At 41.5% G+C, this 24,192-nt stretch overlaps 1 protein-coding gene across 4 annotated transcripts in view; it reads right to left on the reverse strand.

Moving 5' to 3' along the window:
* pdgfd (platelet derived growth factor d) overlaps positions 1–24,192 on the reverse strand; it is a 44,877-nt gene that overhangs the window by 10,954 nt on the left and 9,731 nt on the right. For 2 of the 4 annotated variants that reach the window (XM_061218384.1, XM_061218386.1), the window contains exons 2-3: positions 3,982–4,168; positions 3,074–3,254 (exon numbers count right to left, since the gene is read on the reverse strand). In XM_061218384.1, coding sequence (XP_061074368.1) covers positions 3,074–3,254; positions 3,982–4,168 — 368 coding nt within the window. Of the gene's footprint in view, positions 1–3,073; positions 3,255–3,981; positions 4,187–24,192 lie in introns of all 4 variants that reach the window. The other 2 variants (XM_061218383.1, XM_061218385.1) reach the window with 1 other exon arrangement.

Below are 24,192 nucleotides of genomic sequence, written 5' to 3' on the forward strand. Positions count from 1 at the left end.
TTCCATACGAAAGGTTAGCACCTTATCAACGTCTCAGAGAGAGGTATTACTGTGACAATAAAAAAGCATTCCTGCACCCCTCTGCCCTTCCTTGTTATTCTGTCCAGTCAGTCTTCATTTGTCTGGAGGAAGTTCATTTCAACAGTAGGGAGGAGAGTGAGAAACACTTAGATCTAGCAACTGCTATTCAGACCATTTGTTTTCCAACTCTGAACCTAAAATAACAGCTATCAGCCAACACTTTATTTAGACTATTTACAGTGGTGACCACAGTAACAGCAAAAAGGATACTGCCATTCTAGTGATTATTTTACCACTGCTTAAAAGGCACATTCCTTTCCAAGACCACATACTGTTTATGCAATATTGTTCTTTTTTTACGGATAAAAGGTTTCTTTGCGGCAATGTGGAAAGAATCATGAAGCTGGCTTTTGTGTATATTTTCCTACCGAATAAACGGAACAGACATACCTCCAGAATTCCTATTGTTATATAATATGACAGGCAGACAAAACATCGAGATTATGCCATTGGAATCATATGTAATCAGCGGTTTAAACGACGTGTCAGATTTGTCAGGAGTGGTATTGCGCGTCAAACTGTGAAGCGTTAAGGAGACCTGCGTTAAGCACAATGGATGTGTATGCTATCACATTTCCAAAACTGTCAGCTGTAATTTCTATCACGATTAAGAAGCACTTCATTACCAAGTTGTTATGTCTAAGGTTACTGCCTTTCCTTTGTGCTGAGCAGAGCCCCTAAATCTCTCTGAGACAGGAAACCTGAACTAAATAAGAGGGCAAACTTCAAAGGCATCCCGCCTCCAATTCTCATTCATGTGCGGGTTCCTGGACAGATCTGAGTTTGAACGTGAACAGGATTCCATGACCTCAGCGAAACAGCTGGTCCTAGAGTGTACCAAGTGCCCTCGTCGGGTTGAGTCATTGTTCGTTTAGTCATCTGGGGGACCAACAGTGCAAAGAAGGAGAACAAGATACACTTGCTGTGGAAAGTCTCTGTAAGAAATTAGCCATAAGACATGACCGCATCGACACATCATTCTTTTAGATGAAAGGGGGTGAAGGTACTCTACAGCAGTCACCAGTTGATATCTTTACAAGTGAAATTCAACATTTGAAATCACTTGAAAGTTATTTATATTTTCATAGTCAGTAAACATTTGAAAGAGAATGCCATGAAGAGCATGTTTTGTGAGTTGTAAACTGGCCCTCATAGGATTAGTTTATAAATCTAAGCCTGAAAATGGTATAATTTTCCAATATAACCACCCTACTTCAGGTACTGTGTAAAAGAGAAAACCCAAGGACAGTTTACTAAATGTTTTCAAGGTGAACTCTCCCTTCTAGTTGCAGCACTGCACAGTAATGTGAATTTATTTCCCTTTTTCAAAAATTCTGCAACAAAACACCAACAGCCCCTATTCTCACAAGCAGTTAATTTATTTGGTTATGTTTCCTCATGAGAACTGTATTTTAGTTGCATTTGAGTGGTCTGTTTAATTTGAAATGCTCCCCAATTAACCAACAGCCACTCTGTAATTCTTTTTAGTGGGAAGGGGCTGCATCTGTCTGACATTAGTGACCCCCGACTCCTGTTTGTCCAGAGTGCATACCATCAGTAGAGAAGAGTTAAGTCTGAAGAGCGGGTCCATTTAACAGTGTGTGATGGCATTGCAATTCGGAGGCCCCTCATTATTTACAGTATTTTGAAAGCTTCACTATATACTTCACATTAGACAGCTGTTACAATTCCTCCACAATTCAATAGAGCCCTGTGCAGGTCGGCACTAAATGTCCTATGCTATATACAGTATCGCATTTCAAAAAGCCTAGAAGACACTTTTTTATCACCCTGTTTAGCAACATTCTCATAATTTAAGTTAAGACATTAAGAATGGAAATTGGTAAGATTTATGACCAGGACAACATTGTAATTAACTTTTATCTGTAATTATACATCCATATGTTTTCCATATAAATGTATACTCATGAACACTCAAATTATGGGTATGAGGAAGGCAAGGTCACATTGCATGCACACAAAACATTGAATATCACTCATAGGCCAGTAGGGGAACTAGCCAATAACTTATTATTGAGATAGCCGACAGCAATAAAAATGTCATATACTTTCGCCCATCCAGGCCGTTATCTTTCCTGCTGTTGTGCGGTTAAACAATCGTTGGGCAGATACGATCTCCAGCATCTGCTTCTTTGCTTTTCTTCCATTGTTCATTGCATCGTTATCTCAAAATGGTGTCTGAGCAAATTAGACCCTTTAAAGAGCTGTGCCTGAGCACCGCTGTCTCCTAGAGAAGAGGAAATGAAGATGATGCCACAGCTTGTTCATGAGAGGTTATTTAATTTACTATTTTAATGGGTAACAAGTTATGTCTTTAGTTAAACTTGTTTCTGCCACAGTATTGCTGTCACTTGAGGGAAGATATATCACAAGACGAAGTGCAATTTTCTTTATTTAAAATAGCTTTGCTAAAACTGGAAAGGAGTGGGAGGGACAACATGTCAGTGAGTAATTTATTTAATATGGGTTCAAGGCAAATGCTCTAGAACAATCACTAGTTCTTCATTTAAAAAAAAAAAAGTTTAATTTTCAAATGACAGAAGTAATTTTCTTGTCTTGTTTGTTTCTCCGGGTTAATCCTACTTTCGATTTACTTACTGTAGCTCAGACTATTATATAATGAAAAGTGATGCACATCTTGTGATACTAAAGAAGTATCTAACACAAGAGATACAGGAGATGTTTATCGTGTATTAAAAACTATTCTCAGTACTAGAATTTAGTGCTCTTAACTATTTTTACCTTAAGCATTATAATTGAAGTGCATTGCCTGCTGCTATTCCTGTTGCTTGGAGCTTGCACACCAATCTCCTTTAGGGCTTCCTGCCACTTATCTTTCAATGTAAAAGGACAGCTAACTCTCATTATTGGATTTTCAATGATAAGTATGGCATAATTTTTCAGTGTTCCTCTTCTGCTGATGCTCTGCCATTTACTTCAAATACTGAAGAGGCTCTGAAGCAGCACTTACCACAAGAGAATAGTAGAGCTTGAATCCTGGTTTGGCCACAAAGTAGTCATCTGATTTGAACGTGACCTTGATGGTGTTGGTTTTGGAAGTTAATCTGGGAGGAGCTTCTTTGTGCCCGCACCATCTCCCCCAAATGATAGTGCTGGTCTCAGATATGTCCTCCACTTCCACAAAGTCGTATCTGTGAGAAGGGAAAGATGAGCCAGGGCAGTCAATTTCACAGAAGTGTGAAACAGCCCTGTGTTTACTGTAAGGCACTGTGAGTCTGACAGTGCTGGGAAATTAAAGGACCACAGGAATGGAGAGTTTCACACCTCAGCCAATGACTCTCTGCCCCCCCCCCCCCTCCCAAAAAAAAGGGACTCTCTCCATCAGGAATCAGATCCACTGACATAGAGGGTACACCAGTAAAGATGACTTTGGCTTGCGTGAATATTATGCAATCAATCTCTCTTCCTCTCCCTCTCCTCCCTCTCACTCTCTCTGCCCCCCCTCCCTCCCCTCTGCTCTCCATAAAATGCATCTTGGGGTGGTCTGATGATCATTGATTCCTTCTCTGATATGTTGTCTTTTTCACAGCCAGCACTTAAACTGATGGGAGATCAGGGTCATGTCATGGCGATAAACGTTTAATCTGCTTCCTCTATTCCCAGGGTGAAAGAAGTCCCTGGTATTCTAATGCCCATACTCCAACCATACATCTGAACACAGGCAAGCGGCATTACAAACAGCTGATTATTGTACAAACTAAATCTCAAGGCGAAAGGTGGTCTTTAAAGATGGTCTCCTGACATCAGGATTTCAGATTCAGCTCATCAAGTTTGAACAGTTGCCTGAAGGACATATGTTTTCCAATCATCCCTCCCTGTGTCATTTTGCTAGAATACTGTATACGAGGTACCCCTCACCTGCAGATGTCATTCTCTGGCTCTTCCAGGCCAAAGTGACTGTCGAAATCCAGCTGTATGCGAGTGTTCACTGGAGAGAGGAGCTTCCAGGAGAGCAGCAGGTTTCGGGGGTAGCTGTTGGGGTAGCGAGGGCTCTGGATGTGGCTGCTTTCTGACACTATGATGGTCTCTTCTTTCCGGTACAAGTCTGTGAGGTGATTGCTGTCTGTTAGTGGTCACAACTTGTATAAGTTAGTGTGTTTAATCATTGGGACACGACAAAAAAGCATGAGAAGAGACAAGAATAAGCAAAAAGCACTAGACAGGACAACAGTTAGCCCATTCAATATAAACACAGAAAACAAATGATAAATATGTTGATCACAAGTTAAATTCACGAAAATCACTTAATTTAAGTTTTTCCACTGACTTCAGAATCTTATTATCACATTACCAAAATAAATATATAGCTATTTTCAATAGCTGATGCAAACAAAGCTTTTCAGAGGGATGTAAACTAGTTGCATAATTCTATAAAGACATTTTCAATAGAAATATTGACAACAACATGACAGTAAATGCAGGTAATATGAAATGATATAAAATGGTATAAAAGTGATACTCTGTGAGGTGTACACATTTTAAGAGTGGTGATAAACACATGTGAAGAACAGGCAGTGTGGAGGTATTTTAAAGCCAATGAAATCAGAGGGGCAAAACCACTTTTTTCTGCAATTGTGCTGGGTATGAGGGTGGACATTTACCAAGGGTCTTTAGTATATACTGCAAATGTATTCTTCAGCATCGTGAAGCCTGTTGGTCACAGCTATTTTGCTAAAACAAGTGAGAGACAACTTTAAGCAGTTAGTAAACCGTAAGAAAGCAGTAAATTGGTAAATCTATCACAGCTGTTTGTATGCGGGGTAAGTCCAAAATTGCATTACATTTAAATATTTAAAAAATTCATAAAAAGACAAATGGCAACAAATGTAAACACCATGCTCCCCAAACCAGCGTTTTCCTACAACTATTCTTTTCTAAAAGCCTCAATTGTCAATCGGAATGTAGACCATTGGTTTTGAGAGGATTTGAAAGGCGGTGATGAGTGGAACACACCATTGAGCAAATGGAAAAATCACAAATGTCCAAACACATACGCACAAACATTTCATTTCAAACATTCCTCATTCCAAGTCGATGTGTCCACTCCTTTGCGCACACCCATATTTTGACATATATGATATACTAGCATGTTTACACCCCTAGCCTAACTCACTCACAACCTGAACAAAATATATTTTGTTATTCACATTATTGCTCTTCATGTCTCCCGTGGCAAGGAAATATGGTTGGGTCAAGTGTTGTTACTAAGCATATCCATACATGAAAGCAGGGTTGCTGTGGAGAAGTGTGAATCACACCTTCAGAAGGCAACAAACTCTGCTAATTTATCATACTTCAACAATAGCATCTGTCTCTCAACATTTGTGCAAATATGCTACTACATTCTTAAAAGGTAAACTGATATTACCAATGGTATTGGATAGTAACCAACACAGTAAAATAATATCAACTGTATAAGGGATCAGGATTTAGCCCCAAGCCCAACCTCAGATCTAAAACAAACCTCTGGGTTAAGTACTGAGTCATTGATACATCAAGAGTACACTAGAGACATCTGGGGACATTGGACAGAGTGTAAGGTTTGATAGAATGCTTTTAATCTTTATAAAAATGAGTGACAAGAAGTCACAAGAGGGCACATGTCACATATCTTTAAATTTATGCTCAATAAATCCAAGCCTTTACATTCCTGTAATTCTATTGAATTAATGCATATAGCAACATTTCTATAGGTATATAAATCATCCCTTTGAAATAAAATGTTCACATTCATTGGAAGCAACTGTGGCCTTGACATCTACTTAAAATTAAAATACTTCAAAATACGAATATCCTGGACAGGAGTATTAAGAAAATTTTCATAAACTGGACAGTCAAAGTCTGTTAACCTTCAATTCAGATCAAATGGATAGATAGGATTTTAAAATGACTGAATTCCACAGTAATTACCTCCACTAAAACTATGTGTACAACAGGAAGAGTCAAACGAACAAAACTTTATGGAGGCTTTCATCAGCCGAGTAATAAAAGCACTTTGTACCCACTTCCTGAAATGTAGCCACACTCACACAATATGAAACAATTGACTGCGGGTCTGTTCCTCAGAACTCCACAAAAATGCTATTAAAAATCTCTCTAAGTTACATCCCTTTGATGGTCCGAGTTTACTGGCTCAAAGGGAGCTGATGAGTGTTTATAAGCTCTGGAAATGAAATGGCGGTTCCTCCCTCTCCAGACACGTTGTACTGCGGTTTATTTACAGCTCACGGCTCATGGCAAGCTCTTTGGAAGCAAGTCGGCAGACCCTATAATCCTGGACTAAAAATGCATAGGGGTGATCTATGTGTTCACCACTCCTTTTCTTAGTTGACATATGGATGAAATCCTGTTTAAACACTGTAATCCCCATATAGAAAACCAATGAAAACAAACTGAAAAAAAATAAAAATAATCATAACACATGCTGTACATTATCTGTACCCATCCATACTCTACTTAATAAAAGGTTTTAGGTTCTCTGCTCTAATTAAACACTCATACGGTGCAGTAACCATGCTGAATGAGATGATGTGGGAAGTATTTTTACAGCTGTTCTGAATTTCTCCCTGAAGAATGTTTAGAATAACTGGAATCACAGTATGCAGCTACTGATGATTGGTCACTACAGTACATACTGACTGAAAGCCTGATGAGGTCCAAATTCATGAAGCAATTTAGAAGAATGAACAGAATTGAGCATACTATTAAGTTTGTCCAAGGGATATGGCTGCTGTGAGGGGTATTAATAAGGAAAACACACCTTTTCTTTTAGCTATAACTACACTATCCTGGGGCTCTGTCAACCATCTTCTGAAACCTGTCACTTTTTAGGGCCAGAATAAACTTCTTACGACAAATAGGAAATTACAGTTGACCACTTACTGCATGGGATACCTCAGACTTAAGGTCAAAACTAATCACATTTCAGACATGTAGTCCAAAGGGGTCAAGTGTCTAGTTTGTTACACAGGAAGTTCAAGTTCAAGTCACATTGGAGTGAATCGACAGAATGGCTCTTTTCAAATGCAGTAAACATACAGTAAATGTCCAATGTATCAAAAATGCAAAATGCTGCTGGCTCAGCACTACGGAGTTACGTTTTGCAAGGGGGGCAGCTTGTCTAAAGCAGGACATTCAATTTTTTATGGTTCTGAATGAATTCAGGGCAACCTGGCAGTATGTGCCATTTTAATGTGTGACCTCCCACAGTGATGACCCTATATGAAACTGGAGTCTGTTGCAGGAGATTATAAATGACGAGTTCTAAAGGCCTTGAGGTGAGGCTACCGGGGTGTTGGCCCATAAGTGGCCATCTGCTGACTGCTGAAGGAACATTGCAGGTCCTGTTGAAGGGTGGGTGTTTATTTTACCTTATGGAGAGATTGGAGTTTAAAGAATGTATATGAATGCTATTGCATTTAACAGAATTAAAAAATAAATGAAGGTTCAGTATTTGGATTTTAGAAACACTGTTGAGTGGAAGCACACATCTCTATTCCTAAAAACATCACCTTCAGCCATGAAATAAGACAACCTAAAAGAAGCTTTTTATTTTCCTGTTTGGCAGCTGAGTATGCCGCATCATCAAAGTTGATTTGTTTTGATTCACGGTACGCTGTGATTGGTTAGGCATTTCTACCGCTGCGTTTCAGGTGTTCTCATGTCAGCCTTTTATGCTCGTGGTTGTATTTACATTGTACAGGGAGCCCTGGAACACTAAAAACCCAGTTTCATTTCCAGAGCAGAGCATCCGTCTGATGTTCTTTAAACGTGTTCCATCATGTCCACACGAGGAATGAAAAAAGATGCCTGTACAAGAGGATTTCTTTCTCTCGGGGGGTGTGAAATCATTCCCAGAATTCTGGGATAAGGCCGCTGTCTGCGTGCTGGCCTGCGAGGCAGCGCCGCGGTGTCCCGGCCTGCCTGCGCCGTGCGGACGCTTTCTCTGCGATGGAGAGAGGCGAAGGGAGTCAGGAAGATGAAGTGGCCTGCTTTAATGTAATTCTGTGCTCCCAGCGCGCTCAATCTGGTGGGCCAGCAGGCAGCCGGAGTCATAAAACGACACCTCTGCGAGAGTAATGGACCGGCACATCCCAAACCGCTCCCGACCCGCCCAGCGCTCTGTGTGGGTTTACCCCTGTCCCTCCCTGCTTTCTCTTCTGCTCTGTCCCTCCCTGCTTTCTCTTCTGCTCTGTCCCTCCCTGCTCTTCTGCTCTGTCTCTCCCTGCTCTTCTCTTCTGCTGTCCCTCCCTGCTCTTCTGCACTGTCCCTCCCTGCTCTTCTCTTCTGCTCTGTCCCTCCCTGCTCTTCTGCACTGTCCCTCCCTGCTCTTCTCTTCTGCTCTGTCCCTCCCTGCTCTTCTCTTCTGCACTGTCCCTCCCTCCTCTTCTGCTCTGTCCCTCCCTGCTTTCTCTTCTGCTCTGGCCCTCCCTGCTTTTCTCTTCTGCTCTGGCCCTCCCTGCTTTCTCTTCTGCTCTGTCCCTCCCTGCTTTCTCTTCTGCTCTGGCCCTCTCTCTCAACATCGTTTGGGATGACCTGAGATGCCACATCCCTGAATATGCATCACAAGTGCGATGAATGAGAACATCGCTCCCCAAATATCGGAGAACTGCAGTCACAGGCCGCATGGCTGGAACACTAATTACGTCCTGACATGTTTGTTTTTATAAAGTTTGATTACATTTTCTGAAAATGACTTAATATTTTCACAGACTGGGCCCTTTGGGCTTACCCGCCGAAAAACACGGCGTACAGTTTCCAGTATGACTGTAGAGGGCAGGGCTAATTGTTTTGTAATTGTTCGACAGTAATGTGTATTTCTTTATTTAAACGTCGCGAACAGCAGTGACATCACCGCCCTAAAACGCATCTCAGGGGCTATGCAGCGGAATCTGCGATGGTGCGGAGCGTGGCGTCTGTTCTCCACGGAGCGTCCCCAACGCAGCTATTTAGCAAGACAGATAAGTGTAATCGCACTGCTGTCAAACAGTATTCGGCTCTTCAGCTCACTGGGTCTCGCGCGCACTCAATCATGTGGCACCGTTTTTCATTTGGGATTTTATCAGTCATATTTTAAATGTTATCCATGGAATATGTCAAATTTGTTGCCTGTGTACCATATCGCAAATGCCATGCAAGTGATTCTCTTCAGGAGGTATCAGTACCCGTAAATGTTATATCATGTTCTATGATATTATATTGCCTCTTATTGTACCTACAGCAAGAGTGAAATGTATAATGTACAGTAAGAAATGTATATTTATAAAAGTAGCATTAGAGTATTTCCTCATGGAAACAATAGGGGTGTTGATGGGCTTGTGGCCTGAGAACAGTGTTGTCATTTCTGGGTGTGGTAACACTACTGTAACCTTGAGATACCTGACCGGAAAGACGACAGGAGAGTGCAGACTGTTTTACATATGCAGAAACAGAAATTAAGTTGCATCATGGTCATGTTGTCATTTACGTGTCTCTTCCCTAATTGTCATGACGTGAAAACCCTTCGATTCATTAATCAATCAAGCATAATACATGTGCGATAACTCGAGCCCTGCATCCTCAATGACCAACCTAGAATTTGTAATTCAGTCATCCAGCAGCAAGAAGCCAATACCACCTCCTCAGACCCGTTATCCCCGTTAAGCAATAACTAACCATCATAAGATCATAACATGAATAACAATATTCATGGTTAATGACAGATATTTACCTACTATATTCAGTATTGTCCTGCATTCAAGTCAATATTTCAGTAATTGAACAGTGCGATTAATAAAATATTGATTCATAAAATGGTATTACCTATTAACCTCTTGAGACCCAGGAGAGAAAAAGCGAATGTATTTTACATTTTGTACTGGATGACAAAAACACGTTGCAGTGAAAATATTTTACTTGAATGTCCCTCATGTTAAGATAAATACTGTAATGTCCTTGTTTGAAGACGCAGGATCCTTGGAGGTTAAGATGAAAGAAAATGTATAATTTTAGCTAAAATATATGGAAATTAAATGCCTAAAAGGAATAAAATCCTCTCAAAAGCATTGTTAAAACTGTTGAATGTAAAGCAAATATGGAGAATAAATGATTGCAAGATGCAAATGCATGTAAGGCTGTAATTCAGAAATTCAGGGGTTCCTGAGGGTCCTCTGTGTATTCGGTTTTTGTAATAGCCAATCTCTCACACAGCACAGCCACAAAGTGCAAAGGACACTTTCCTGACATAACTGAAATACCAGGATACCCAACTGGGTAGTTGTCCCCTGACCCCAGGAAATTGACCTAGCGGTTGAGAGGAACTCCTCTAAACCATGGAAATGGAACAAATAAAACTTGTGACGATATGTGCGCTGAATATGTCCACTGGCTCTTAGGTGCCTAACTGCAGCCAGCATGAGGGCTTCCCTCCAGTAGTTGCCAGGGAGGGGATATAGGGCTCTTCCTGTCCTGACTTCCCATCCAAACCAGTACAATCGTCGACTCGTGAGGAGTTCCCTGAGGCTTCCTGGTCCGAATTTGTGACGTACAGCCCTTTGATATTTCTGCACACTCTGCTGTGCTTCGGATGTGGGGTGGTACAAAGCCATTAACCTCCTCCCCTCTTAAAGACTCCCACACACCCCTAAATCTTTAATGGAAACTTTCTGATCGCGGAGGACCCAACCTGCGAAATGTCTGCGAAGAGCCGTCAGGCCTGTCACCAGCTGACAAGCCACGCTGATAAATAATGTATCCGCGTCACCACAGGGTGGCCAAAACAGCTGTCAGGGGAGCCAGCGGGACATAAATGGAATGTTTACAGGTTTGATGTGTTTTCATGAGGCTGCTATGAGCAATGAGAGAGAGAGAGAGAGGGAGACATTCACGTACACCTAATGTTCTCACACAGATTTTACAATTGTTGAGTTTTACATTGTTTCAATTAATTTTAAGTGAATGATTGTGACAAGTCGCAACCAGGGGTGGGAGATTTTACGATTTTCTCTCCTTCGTGACAAGTTGATTTTTCTTTGGAATAACTCAAGCATTTAGTTTATTTATTTTTGGCCATCTAAAGCCTGTTTTACAGCAGCAGACCCACTTAATGGTGTTGCCCAGCCTTTTCCCCAGCTTTAATTCACATAGTGCACTGGGACAGGAATAACTAAATAAGTATCTCCTTTCCAATAATTATTTTTGATGAACATTTTAATTAGCTATTCTGAGAAACAAAGACATAAAAATGGATATCTTACAAATCATTTAGCCTTGAGACAAGTATTTCTCATGTGCACTGGACTCAAGGGGACTGAGGACAACAATAAAATATGAGGCATTGTGTAAAAGTGCTAAATGACTTAACCATCTCTCACCAGACTCGACACTGGTTCTAAATCAAAACCATTAAAAAGAGTGAGGGTGGAAAGAACACAAATGCATGATGTTTGCAGGAGAAAATAACATCGTTTATCAGACATTGTGATTAAGAATCTGCTGACAAGTACTTACTGATATACACCCTAGACATAACAACTGCCCAATAGTTGTACAATAGTTACTACTAAGTATTCACAATTGTTTACCCACTTTTTTCTAAAACAATGGAAAACAGACGTTATATAAACAGAGCCTCGGAGCCTTAGACCAGTGATAACCCTAAACACAGGGTGAAAGGTGTGCAGTTAATTATGTATGCTTAGTGATGGGGAAAACCCGAGCAGAGCTAACGGTGCAGAACTGGGCTGGCGCTGTGCAGCCGTGTGCGCTGAGACGGGCTGAACCCGGCCTCACCTGGGACCGGCCCAGCTGCCACGGCTTCTGCTGCACCCGCACGTCCTCGTACACCGCTGGCCCCGAACCGGCCCCCGCGGGAGTACAAGCGCGGCTTTACCCAGAGCGCGCGTCCGCCTATTCCCACCAACACAGCGTGTAATTACACAGCGCACACCCCACGGAGCGGGGCTACAGGCACAGTGACCCAGGGGTAGAGAGCGTGTGTGTCCTGTGTTGCAGCATGGTGTGGGAGTGGGGTGCAGTAAACATGGGTCGAGGGACATGGCCTCTGATCTGCTGGAGACTGAAAGCTCTGGTCCACCTCCCTCTCCTGAAAGATAGACTGCGTCTTCTCTCCAGCTTTCTCTTTGTTTTTGCCTTGAAATAATTTGTTTCTGCACATCTCACTTTCCGTTTGGATTATCGTCTCTTGTCAGAAACAAATTATAATTCTGGCTTTCAGAAATGTGATGAGTCAGAGTGTCAATGACATCAGCAAGCTCACTCACAAACTCAAAAACAATTATATTTTCCCCTTGAGTTCCCCGAGCATATGGCAGGTCTCAGTTCTTCTTTACAGCGTTTCTTCCTCCCTCTGGACCACCCATAGCGGCCCATTGTTCCAGCTGGTGATAGGTTCACCTGGGAGGGCTTTATCCCCAGTTCTGTTAGCTCCTGTTATTATTACATAGCCTTTCCTCCAGGCAGCATTAGCGGTGGTAATAACCTGAAAAGACAGGGCTCGCATTGCTCCTGTGGCAAACGAGAAAAGGGAGCTTCAGAATTATGCATGGCATAAAATCTGCAATCTGTCTTTCCACTTTTGGTGAGTCGGTAATGACCCTGCTATTAAAAAAACCCTGCAAAGGCACTGGACTGCCCTGTCTAATCCAAACTCTTGGATGAGTCCGGTAGTCAGTTGAAAGTGCTTCATATTGGCTAATTAATCAATTATGCTGCTTCAATATTTCAGCTTGGCCAGCGACAGTGGTGGGTCCATCTGTTTGTTGTTAGAGTAATAAGTATTTTTGGCAATATAACATCGCTGGCCAGCAGAAGGAATGATATGAGAAAATGACAGGCAGGCACTCTATATGCATGGCAAATGAAAGCGAGTTTGATAAAACTGCTTCTCAACCAAGCGGCCAAAACCGGCCTTTGTTTTTGAAGCTCATTTCCTGGTGTTGTTGAGAGACGTGGCTCACTATCACGACCGCGGTTGGCTCCAGTATAGTGTTTTAGTTGCCCCTTTACAAATGAAATCATTTTTTCCCACAAGAAAATGTAGTCACAATCAGTGTTTTGTTTTAGTCTAATGCCTCAACCTGAGCCGATTTTGTTTATGTTATTATGTTATTAGCACAGTAATAGTAATACCAATACTTTGTGGTCGAATCGGAGACATTTATTTTGTGTCACTGCAGAAGTCACTCCATCTCACACGCTTAGTGGAGGAGCTACACTTGTCAGCCAAATATTTCAAATAGCTTTTCTACAGTCTATGGTCTCAACTCATGATGAAATGGGGAGTGAACTGGTGTGACTTGGACTAAATGCACAGTATCACTGAGCCTCTATACAACACCAATCACACAACTTTACATGCGATTGAAAACAGCAGAATTTCTAAATGAAAAACACTATAATGGTATCTGGTACACTGTATAGCAATGTATTTTGTAAATATAGTGTATGATACTGTAGATTTGCATTTGTATAATGAAGCATTAGAACACATATAATGAATATGGATCAAAATAGCACATCTATGATGTAATGACACATACTCTGTACTCAAAATTAACATTTCAAGGCAGTTTGACAGTGAGTAAATTAAGACTAATGTTTTGTCACTTACATAATCATCTTAGCATGAGTCTCACTAGCAGCTTCTATCTCTGTCCAATTTACAGCATCACACCTTAAGTGTTTTTCATCCACACTCCCAACCGTACCTGTGTTTCGCACTGTCTGATGTCGCAATACTCACTGCATTTGAAAAAGAAACATTTTTCATTTTTGTGCCAGGAAAAAATGCGCGAGTGGATGTATTATAAAATATGCTTGTGTAGACATTTTATCTTTTTGGTTAACCTTTTACTTGTATTCAAACAGGAACATGGCATTTGCTTTGACCCTTTAACAAATTTATTTATTTATTTTTGTACATTTGTTGGCTTTTGTATATATTTGTAATTGTGCAAAACATTTTAAAAAATGTGTGTACAAATTACAAAACAGAATTTCACAAAAAGAATTTGATGTGAGAAGTAGCTGAATCACACAACTGAGCTGTCAGACAGTTAAAGCTAATCTGCTCCTGCCTGAGAGCCAATAAAAGGTTAACCGAAATGACACATTATTCCATGTCTTCTGGGCACTCGACATATCAAAGTCTGTGAAACGCACACTGATTTATTTCAGGTTTAGGAAAAAGTTAACAAAATGTTCTCGACTACGCAAAAGATTTTGCACCCAATGTTCTGAAATGACTGTGATGGACTGGCGACCTGTCCAGGGTGTATTCCTGCCTTTCGCCCAATGTATGCTGGGATAGGCTCCAGCCCCCCTGCGACCCTGTTCAGGATAAGCGGGTTAGGATAAATAATGAATGAATGTTGTGAAATCACATTGATAGAAATATTGGTTTTGTTAAAGCTAACTCCTTTACCATGTGCTAACACTTTCAGTAAATCTGGCCATGAGAATAAAGTTGAACAGGACACCTCAGAAAACAGCAAGCCCATAGAGTATGTTTGATTCAGGTACTCAAAGCAGGTGCGCTCTGACCTTACTGTAATGTAGTCCAACACACCTTGGTGCTGCTCAGCACGCAGTGCATCAGCTCGGCCAGTAGCCTTGTGTTCTCACACCTGTCAGCAGGACCAAGGGTCTGTGTTTGGTAGCTGTCCCTGGCACTGGCATTGTACCTGCCCACAGGACCAAGGGTCTGTGTTTGGTAGCTGTCCCTGGCACTGGCATTGTACCTGCCCACAGGACCAAGGGTCTGTGTTTGGTAGCTGTCCCTGGCACTGGCATTGTACCTGCCCACAGGACCAAGGGTCTGTGTTTGGTAGCTGTCCCTGGCACTGGCATTGTACCTGCCCACAGGACCAAGGGTCTGTGTTTGGTAGCTGTCCCTTGCACTGGCATTGTACCTGCCCACAGGACCAAGGGTCTGTGTTTGGTAGCTGTCCATGGCGCTCGCCTCGTTCAGCTGCCTTTTCTCACACCATCCTCAAGGAATTCATCATTCCAGCTTTGGAATTTGGGCAGAGGAATTTTGGTTAAAAAGGCAAAATAGCTGATCACGGTCGAGATAACCTGACCGGATTGTTTGCACACGTCCTTCGCTGAGGTTACTTTCTGTAAAGCATTCTGTAAACAATTTGTACAGCCGATTGTTTCCCTGAGGCTACTATTAAGTCATTGCCTCTGCTTGAGCTATTTCCCACCCGATCGCTTTAACCTTAGGTCCAGAGTCCAGCTTCCTCACCCTATACTCCAGGCCTGCACCCCAGCATTTCTCCTAGCCGTTGCTCTCCGATCCCTGCAATCAAAGCACTTCACCCGGTCACGTGCTGCAGAGGGCCCTGATTGTTTCGGCACACTCGTTTTACTATAGCAGGCTTGCGCTCACCTTATTCTCTGTGGGTCAGCGCCCACATATGTGAATGACCTACTCTTGAGGTCATCTTCAGCCCTGACTGCTCAAAGAGATTTCCTGTTTTTCACAGCCAGCTTTTTGTGAATGTATTTTCCCTTCTGTGCCCAGTCTGTCTTGATATTAGCTTTAATCAGTTTGACTCTTCCTGTTTAATTAAAAGAGACTTACGTATTCTTTCACCTCTTCTGGACCTCTATGTTCACAGGATCACATCACGCTTCTTTATAGCAGTTCCTGAAACTCTGACCACAACCCCACAATTCCGTTCTTCCTCAGAAAGAGTGTTTGCAATGTTAAATTTGTTCCGTACTTGCCCACAATGTCGTTATGAAGGGCAATGAACTTGATAATTCTATCTTTTTTCACAGTTCTTTCAGCCTAATATAAAACAGGGGATGTTGACTATGGTTGAGTAATTTGTGACCAGATAAACCTCGGTTGGACATGGCTCCACAATATCAAATAGCTTAAGTTCCTGTACTGTGCATCCTGAATTCCTGTCCTTATTTCTTCTGTCATTAGTGTTATTCAAAGTGCTGCCATCTGAACTACCCCCCAGCCTCCCCAAAATTTCAGTGTGTCCCATTTCAAAGGATGGCTAATGCGTCTGCCTAGTTTCTACAGCACTTGTGTTGGTAATGCAATGATCCTGTGATGGTAATGCCCAATGCATATCAATTAAGAGCCCGCTTTAGCGCTCCAGCAACCAGGGCAGAGATGAGCAGCCAGACCTACACACTCATTATACATTCCACTGCTCTGTTCTTCAAAATAAGCCAGCTTCCAACACTGTTGCCACCCAGCTCAGCCTGGTCCCAGCAGGTCATTTCCAGACAGAGGGACTGACAGGATAGCCTGTGTGCTGACATTGCTTTAATCTGGGGTCTACACACCTGGAAAACACGACTCCGTCGACCCCCCGAGCAAAGTTCTGGCAGCTGAGTCACACACACTTCCCTCCCCCTCCCTCATCTCCTGTGCCAGTTCCACGGCTCACCCGGGGTCTGAATCGCTCCTCTCCATCTGTTCCCCTCGTACTGCTGAAGGCTTGAGCGGGAGGAGGCACTGTGGTGAACAGCTACATGTCAGGCGTCCCGAAATCGACAGCTGTCCACTGTCCGGCTCACAGTCCACCATGGAGGCGGTGAATCCCATTGGCTGGGATCTGTAAGATTGGCAAGCTGCTGAAGGATTTATGAGCCAGTGGTTTCCCCCATCGCTGCTGGAACCCAAGTCATGGCCAAGACACACGGCCAACACAGCGGAAGCTCAAGAGTCGATGAGGTCAAGTTCACCGCTGTTGTTTTCGCAAATACCATGCTCGTTCTTTATTCTCTCTTTAGTCATCTCCTAGATTGAATGGTCAAACACAAAGATTTTTTCCACCAAATAGATCAATTATATTCTGACCTGCATTAACAGAACTGTATACAAAGACTGCATAGACTTCATTCCAGACAGGGGGTTTCACAGAGATAATGAACTTCTAGTGAACATTCTAGATAGTTCACAGAAAGAATGCGTAGTAAACATGAATTCTCTCTGAACAGTGCAGTGCTGCCTTTATAATTATTCTGTCAGCATTTCCTGATGTCTCTTTGTCCTGACTTAAACTTTTCAAACCTGAGGTCCGTGGTAATTAAGTCTTTTAAACAGACATCGGTCATTTGAAAATATAGATCAATACCTTTGAATCAATTCATTTGTCATTAGTTTTAATTAAGCTACCTCATCTACTAATACATTAAAAAGGGCTCCGAATAGCTTATCAAATCTACTGAAGTGTAATGAAGACAAGTGATAGCATTACATACACGCAAGAGAAAGAGGAAAAGTATTACAGCAATTTAGTGGAAACGAGCATGATATCACATTACCAATGCAAACACAAATGCAGTTAATGTACCAAAATGAGAATATGCCAAATCCACCAATTAACTGTCAGAGCCACCAGAGCAAAGGACATGCATGCCATCAGTGTAGCAATCCGAGTGGCTGAGACTGCAGCCCAGTGACAGTCAACATCTATCCTCCACTTGCCCACTTTAACACATTTAACAGGGGAAAACATTATCATTATAGACCCCTCAGAGCAACACGGGTGGGCTCTTGCCATTGAATGCAGCATATATCAATAAAATAGACCGGACTAAAAGCCACTTAGACTAGAAATATTTTAAAAGCAGTGAAAATGTCCATTATGTGGTCACTAGGGAAACTTACACTGATGCAAGTTTCAATAAAATATGAAACGTGGGAGTGCAGCTATTTTCTTTACATCGATGTTCAGGAATGGCCCACTTGCTACAATTTTCACACAGTACTATTTTGAATACTATGCTTGTGGGGACATTTACTTTTGTAATTTTGCTACAACATATCCTCAACAATACAAATAATTAAAATGACAGAAGAAAAACAATCAACCATTTTTTTTTTAACTGCACTATATGTGTAAATAGCAGCATGTTGCAGCAAAGCAGTTATGATTTATCTTTGAGCAGGTTCACACCCAGTAAGAGATTAGAGGTGGCCATATGGCGATCTCATAGTGTCGTCCTAGAATTGACTAAAAATCCAGAAAAACACAGATGTGTGCTTCTGTATGGAGGAAAGATAATTATGCCCCTCAGCTTAGCTTCTCCAAAGCAGAATGTTAGTTTTTTTAACAGATTCTATTTCTATTTTTATTTTTTTCTTGAGTTCCCAAAACATGCACACTTGTCCTCATGCAGTCAGACGGTGCTTATTTTCACCTGCTAGCCACTGTGTCAGAAGACTTGTGGCTACTGATGAGGTGGGGACTTATCAGGTCAGCTACTGTAGATCCCTCTAAGGGTAGCATTGCTTTTAATTATGCTTTGGCTATAGGAATTAAAGAACAAGTGGCTCCAGTACTGAGATATACTGCTTACAGAAATTTATCATATAAAAAGCTGTGACTAATAACTACTTCAGGAAAAATTCTATGGAGCTATGTTGTACTACTTCATACTGTAACCTAGTACTGTACTTTAACCTAGCCCTGGTATAACTATAGACAGTTCCTTTTCTTACATCATCATGGGGATGATATTAGGTCATAATTTGAAAAACTTCTTGGGTCAGGCTGAGAACCTTCACACAGACAGGATTTATAAATAAAGCGAGTTCCATCCTGTAAATGAGTGTTCACAGGTTACCTGGAGCAGCGGTGGTGCTGATGTCATTGACACGTACACTCTGATTTACCAAATCGCTGTAGTAAAATAAAAGTTCAACAGTAATAAGTTTGTTCTACAATTGAATACATAACTATTTACAATATGTGACAATAGTCTTTGTGCAGCTGTTTCAGAATATGAGAGTGATCGGAAAAACTTTAAATTCAGTGCTATAATTAATTATTTGACTATAAGTTTTAATGTAAATCCTACGGGCGTGAAATTAACAGAAGAGTCTTTGATCATTCTTAACTGCTAAATAAACCATGTGAACCACGACTTATTGCATCTCATGTTCTATTGCATTTTATTCCTGGGTGGCTGACAGCAAAAACAAGAGTGAATGAGGAAAAAAGAACAAAGACAACTAAAGAACAAAGCCCAGGGCCCTGAATGTTCATTAGAAAACCAGAATGATAGCATGCAAACACACGCGCAGATGCACGCATGCGCACACGCACACACTCACGCCCACTGTATACATACATTATTGATTACAATATCTCTGCCACAGCTTTTTACAGGAGAACTTACAACTGTAACTTAACTGAGATCCAGTGAATACCCTTCATCCTCAGCAGTTTCTGCATGAGCCATTAAGACCAGCCATACCTCTGTTGAGAGCCGTGTGATCACTACAAAATAGTATTTATAAGCATTACAGGACTGTACACTTTCAAATCTGTTTCAGGTAAGTTTGGAGGTGCAAATGTACGTGTAGATATTTCAGACTGCTTTTTGCAAACTAACCCCAGGGCTAACAAAGGGGCATTGGTAATCTGCAATAACGGAATTAAAAAACGGTGAGGGTAACGTGCAATTCATTTAGTGGCTGTGACACCCTTATGTTCATTTTATAGAAAATAGTATAGAAAATTCTCATTCTGTTTTTAAAACCAATACCAATTGCCCTCACAGATCATGAAATAAAGTAAATGGATATCACAATTATTAATCAGATTCAGATTTTCAGGCTTCGAAATAGTCATAAATGCCCTTCGTCTATCCATCCATTATCTTAACCCGCTTATCCTGAACAGGGTCGCAGGGGGGCTGGAGCCTATCGCAGCATACATTGGGCGAAAGGCAGGAATACACCCTGGACAGATCGCCAGTCCATCACAGGGCACACACACCATTTACTCACACACTCATACCCACGGGCAATTTAGACTCTCAAATCAGCCTAACTTGCATGTCTTTGGACTGTGGGAGGAAACCCACGCGAACACGGGGAGAACATGCAAACTCTGAACACACAGAAAGGCCTCAGCCGACCGGGATTCAAACTCAGGACCTCCTTGCTGTGAGGCGGCAGTGCTACCCACTGCACCATCCGTGCCACCCTGCATGCCCTTCAATACGAGATAATGTATAATACAGGTGCGACAACTAAAATATCTTGTAGTTTGGGAAGCATGTCGACCTGCTCCAAACTGTATAGGATTTTTAGGTAAGGTGTAACTTCCAAAAATACTTTTTAAATATTTCAGTATATATGGGAAATATAGAATACAGGAACAAGAAAAATGCTCTCATTCACTTTATGCAACAAGACAGCTCATGGTAAATGTTATCACATATTTTGGAGTCATGTGTGTTTATCTTTCTAGCTCCCACCTACACTCACCCACATTTGTGCTCGATACAGCATTAGCCTCTGAGTTCAAAAATTGTTTCTCTGAAAACGCAATGGTGACGGATACCATTATTAAAATTTGACACTCATTTTTTTTTCTGAACAGGGTGCAATGATACTTCAGTTAAAAACTGAGGAGAGGTGAAAATAAATTGTCAAACTTTAAACCATGACAAAAGCTGTATACCTAAACCTTAGTGAATATGCACTGTGTAACCCAGCTTTTTAATGTGGCTTTGTAAGTTACCAATGAATTTTTCACACATATGAACTTAAAACCGTCACCTATCTTTGCATGGATGGTAAGTGCAATTAAAATGATTACATCAGTGTTACTGTGATCTGGTTTGTCTTAACACTGCCTAAGCTGTCAATGTCAACTCCGCCCACCCCGAGGGGAGGGACTGCATCATCGTCAGGGGCAACAGGACTACAGCACCTGACAGCGCCATCCATCTGCTTTAATGAACTAAACGGAAAACAAATTCCCAGGAAAAGTGCAGAGTAAACAGAGAGGAAAGAGGAGAGGAGATGGGTAGGGGAAGTCTTGTCCCTACCTAACCTTAGAGCAATACCACTGTGTACACTCACACAACATATATCACCAAGCTCCACACTGCAGCCCACAATGGTCTACAGTATCCCGATCAATAACGTTTTCAGTTGGGCATGAACTCTGAAAATAGTAGGACCAGCAGCAAAGCTGGTTCATTTGGTAATATCACAAGGGTTTGTGTTGGTCGTAAATAATATGTCCTAATAACTTCAAAATGTTACCTTAAGATTAGGTATTCACAGGAAATGGGAAGACTTACCGTAAATACTAAATCAGAACTAAGTAAGAATTCCTGTTGAGACATGCATACACACACACTTCCTTTCCTGTCTAGGACCAGTTTTGATTCTCCCCCAGAGGGAAGCTGGAATCAGCCTTGGGCTTATCAATTCGTCCTCCTTTTGACAGAAATGTGATGACAACCCTAGGCTGATATGCTGACAGACTATCCTGCTTTCTAGCTCTTTACCAACACCTGTAGTGTTGGTTTCTGTAAATGACATTTTCTGTTTATGTAGCCAGGCACAAACAGAAAATGTATTTCACCTTACTCCAGTGGACAACAGCAGTTTTCCTCTCCAGAGTTCTGAACCTAAAACCATCTGGGGCACTTACTTCTGCTCCTCACAGCTACTGATGGATAGTGATTACTTCACAGCAGATTTGGAGCACTCCTTAGAGAGTGGCTCTATGAGCTGAACCCTTCAGGAAACACAGGTTCTGACTGGGAATTGTCATTGTGTATGGCAAGTGTCATCAGAGAAACCCACCTCCCCAGTTACAATTCATTTTCCCTAACACAGGTGTATCGACTGTTAAACGAGGCAGATGAACAATGGACATCCAGACCTGATCCATAACGGCTTCGTTTCTGAACAAAAAAATTAAATGATTTAAAAAATGAAAAATAGGCTGGTTTTTTGTAAAGGTTAAATCAGCATTGTGGGTTACATCAATATTTCGTATTTTCCACAAAAGCCGCAATGATAGGTTGATGTTTATGCTGTGTATGGTCATCCAAACACTGCTCCAGACACACCAAATCAATACACGAGGGAGGGCATTAATCACAGAGCTCCAGGACAGATTGTAATTGGCCTAAATTGATGGCTGTCATTTTCAGGTTAAGTGATGAAGGAGCAAGGTGGATCCATCCATTTTGTATTGGCCAAAAGATGAAAAGCAAGCTGAGACCAACAGGCCTGTCCTCAACTGACACGGCCTGCAAACCACAGTTCACTGCGGTTGTGACATTGCGCATACCAGTAGTGCCACTCAAGCTGTTCCCGGGGAGGGGTGGGGGGTGGGGGAGGAGCTTTCCATTGGGCAGCCAATCATATAGCAGGGAGAAAGTAATGTCACAGCAGTGTGTTTATATTTAAGAATTAGTGCAAATGGGTGAGTATGTATGTATATGTGTGTGTGCGTGTGTGTGCGTGTGTGTGTGTTTGTTTAGGGGTGGTGGTGATAACATAACTCTGATAAGAAGAAGACTATACTGAAAATAGCTCCTTGGTATTGAACCCACATGAGCCTTCTTCACAGCCTCAGAACCTTCTGATATGACACTCCTAATATGACGGTGTCCTTGGTACACAGAAACACTGTAACCATGTAATTTCTTTTTCATGAAATACTGTATGTTAAACAATTGGCTGTGACTTCAGAGATTGAACTACACCAAAGCCAGCTTCAAAAGAACACTGTTAGATCTGCGCTTCTATTCAGAGGATGCAAGCCACAAATGGGAGCATTTCATTCACAACCGTGGATAAAGACAAGCCTTGAAGTGCTCTTATTTCCTGTTCTTTTACAGACATTATTCTGCATTCACCCAAACAATACACAAATCTACTATGTAAACAGCATTTAGTTACTTGCGTTGTTACTTTTGTGTCAAATCATGCCCACACGGTTCAGTTCATGCACCTGTACAGCCCGACATCTTACCTAGAATAATATCACTTTGTAAAAATGATGAAATACTATTTCAGTGATGAGAACACTGAATGTTTTATCATCCCCATAGCTGGATGACATGCTTTTGTTTTTCACTTGGGTCTGACCAACAATACCATAGGAAACAAGGAGTACAGGCCCAAAAACTCTATGGGGGTATATTAATTTGGCTTAGTCGGATTCCAACAACATTGAGCCATGTGAACACGTGCATAATAACATTACGTTTGCACAACAATGATGTACACGTTGAAAACAAAATGCCATGTTTTATGACCATCCTCCCCACAGACAGTCTTCAATTCTGGTGCTTATCTAGGATATTGCCCGCCTTATCCATCTTTCCTCTGACCTCTGAATAAACTGCCTTGTTTAAGATTATGCAATTTAATGGAGACAGTACGGTCAGAAATATGTGACTCCTTTTTAAGTCTTAAGTTCATTACTAATATCTCAAGCTGATAAAAACTTATAAGAAATATAGTTAATTAACCAGGGCTGGCTCAAAATTATTTCCTGGTATTTTTTAACTAGATATTTTAGGTGAGCAAAAGTATTGGAACGTGACTGACAGGTTTCTTGTTGCCCAGATGTGTCCTGTTAGATTAAACTGACTGATTAAACAATAAATAGTTCAGAATGTCTACTCTTGGTTTTAGCCTTGGGTTTTACCTGTGAAGACTGCATTTGTGTTAGAAAACATAAACCAACTTGAAGACCAGAGAGCTGTCTTTGGGACAAAAGCAAGCCATTTTGAAGCATAGAAAAGAGGGGAAATCGATCAGAGCCATTGCACAAGCATTGGGGATAGGTTGTACAACAACTTGGAATGGCCTGAAAAAGAAAGAAACTGCTGGTGTACTGAGCAACAGACATCAAACAGGTCAACCAAGGAAAACAACAGCAGTTGATGACAAACATTGTGAGAGTTGTGAAGAAAAACTCATCAGTCAGAAACAGGAATCACAAACAAACTCCACACGGCAGGAGGTATCTCAATCAGCCGTTCGAAGAGAGCAGCAATATAGAGGCTATACCCCAAGATGCAAACCACTCAGTAGTAAGAATCGAAACAAACAACTAAAAGAGGCTGCAGGAAAAACCTGGAAAAGCATCACAAAAGAAGAATGCAACAGTTTTGTGATGTCAATGGGATATGCTACCAAATATTAAGTGTTTACTTCATTTACTTTCATTTACTTAAATATTCTCTGTTCCAATACTTATGCTCACCTAAAAATCGGGTGGTCTGATACCAAAGGTGCTATGTTCTAAGTAATTTAACACATCTAAG

This window comes from Conger conger, chromosome 13 (genome assembly GCF_963514075.1).
Source record: "Conger conger chromosome 13, fConCon1.1, whole genome shotgun sequence".
NCBI lineage: Eukaryota > Metazoa > Chordata > Actinopteri > Anguilliformes > Congridae > Conger > Conger conger.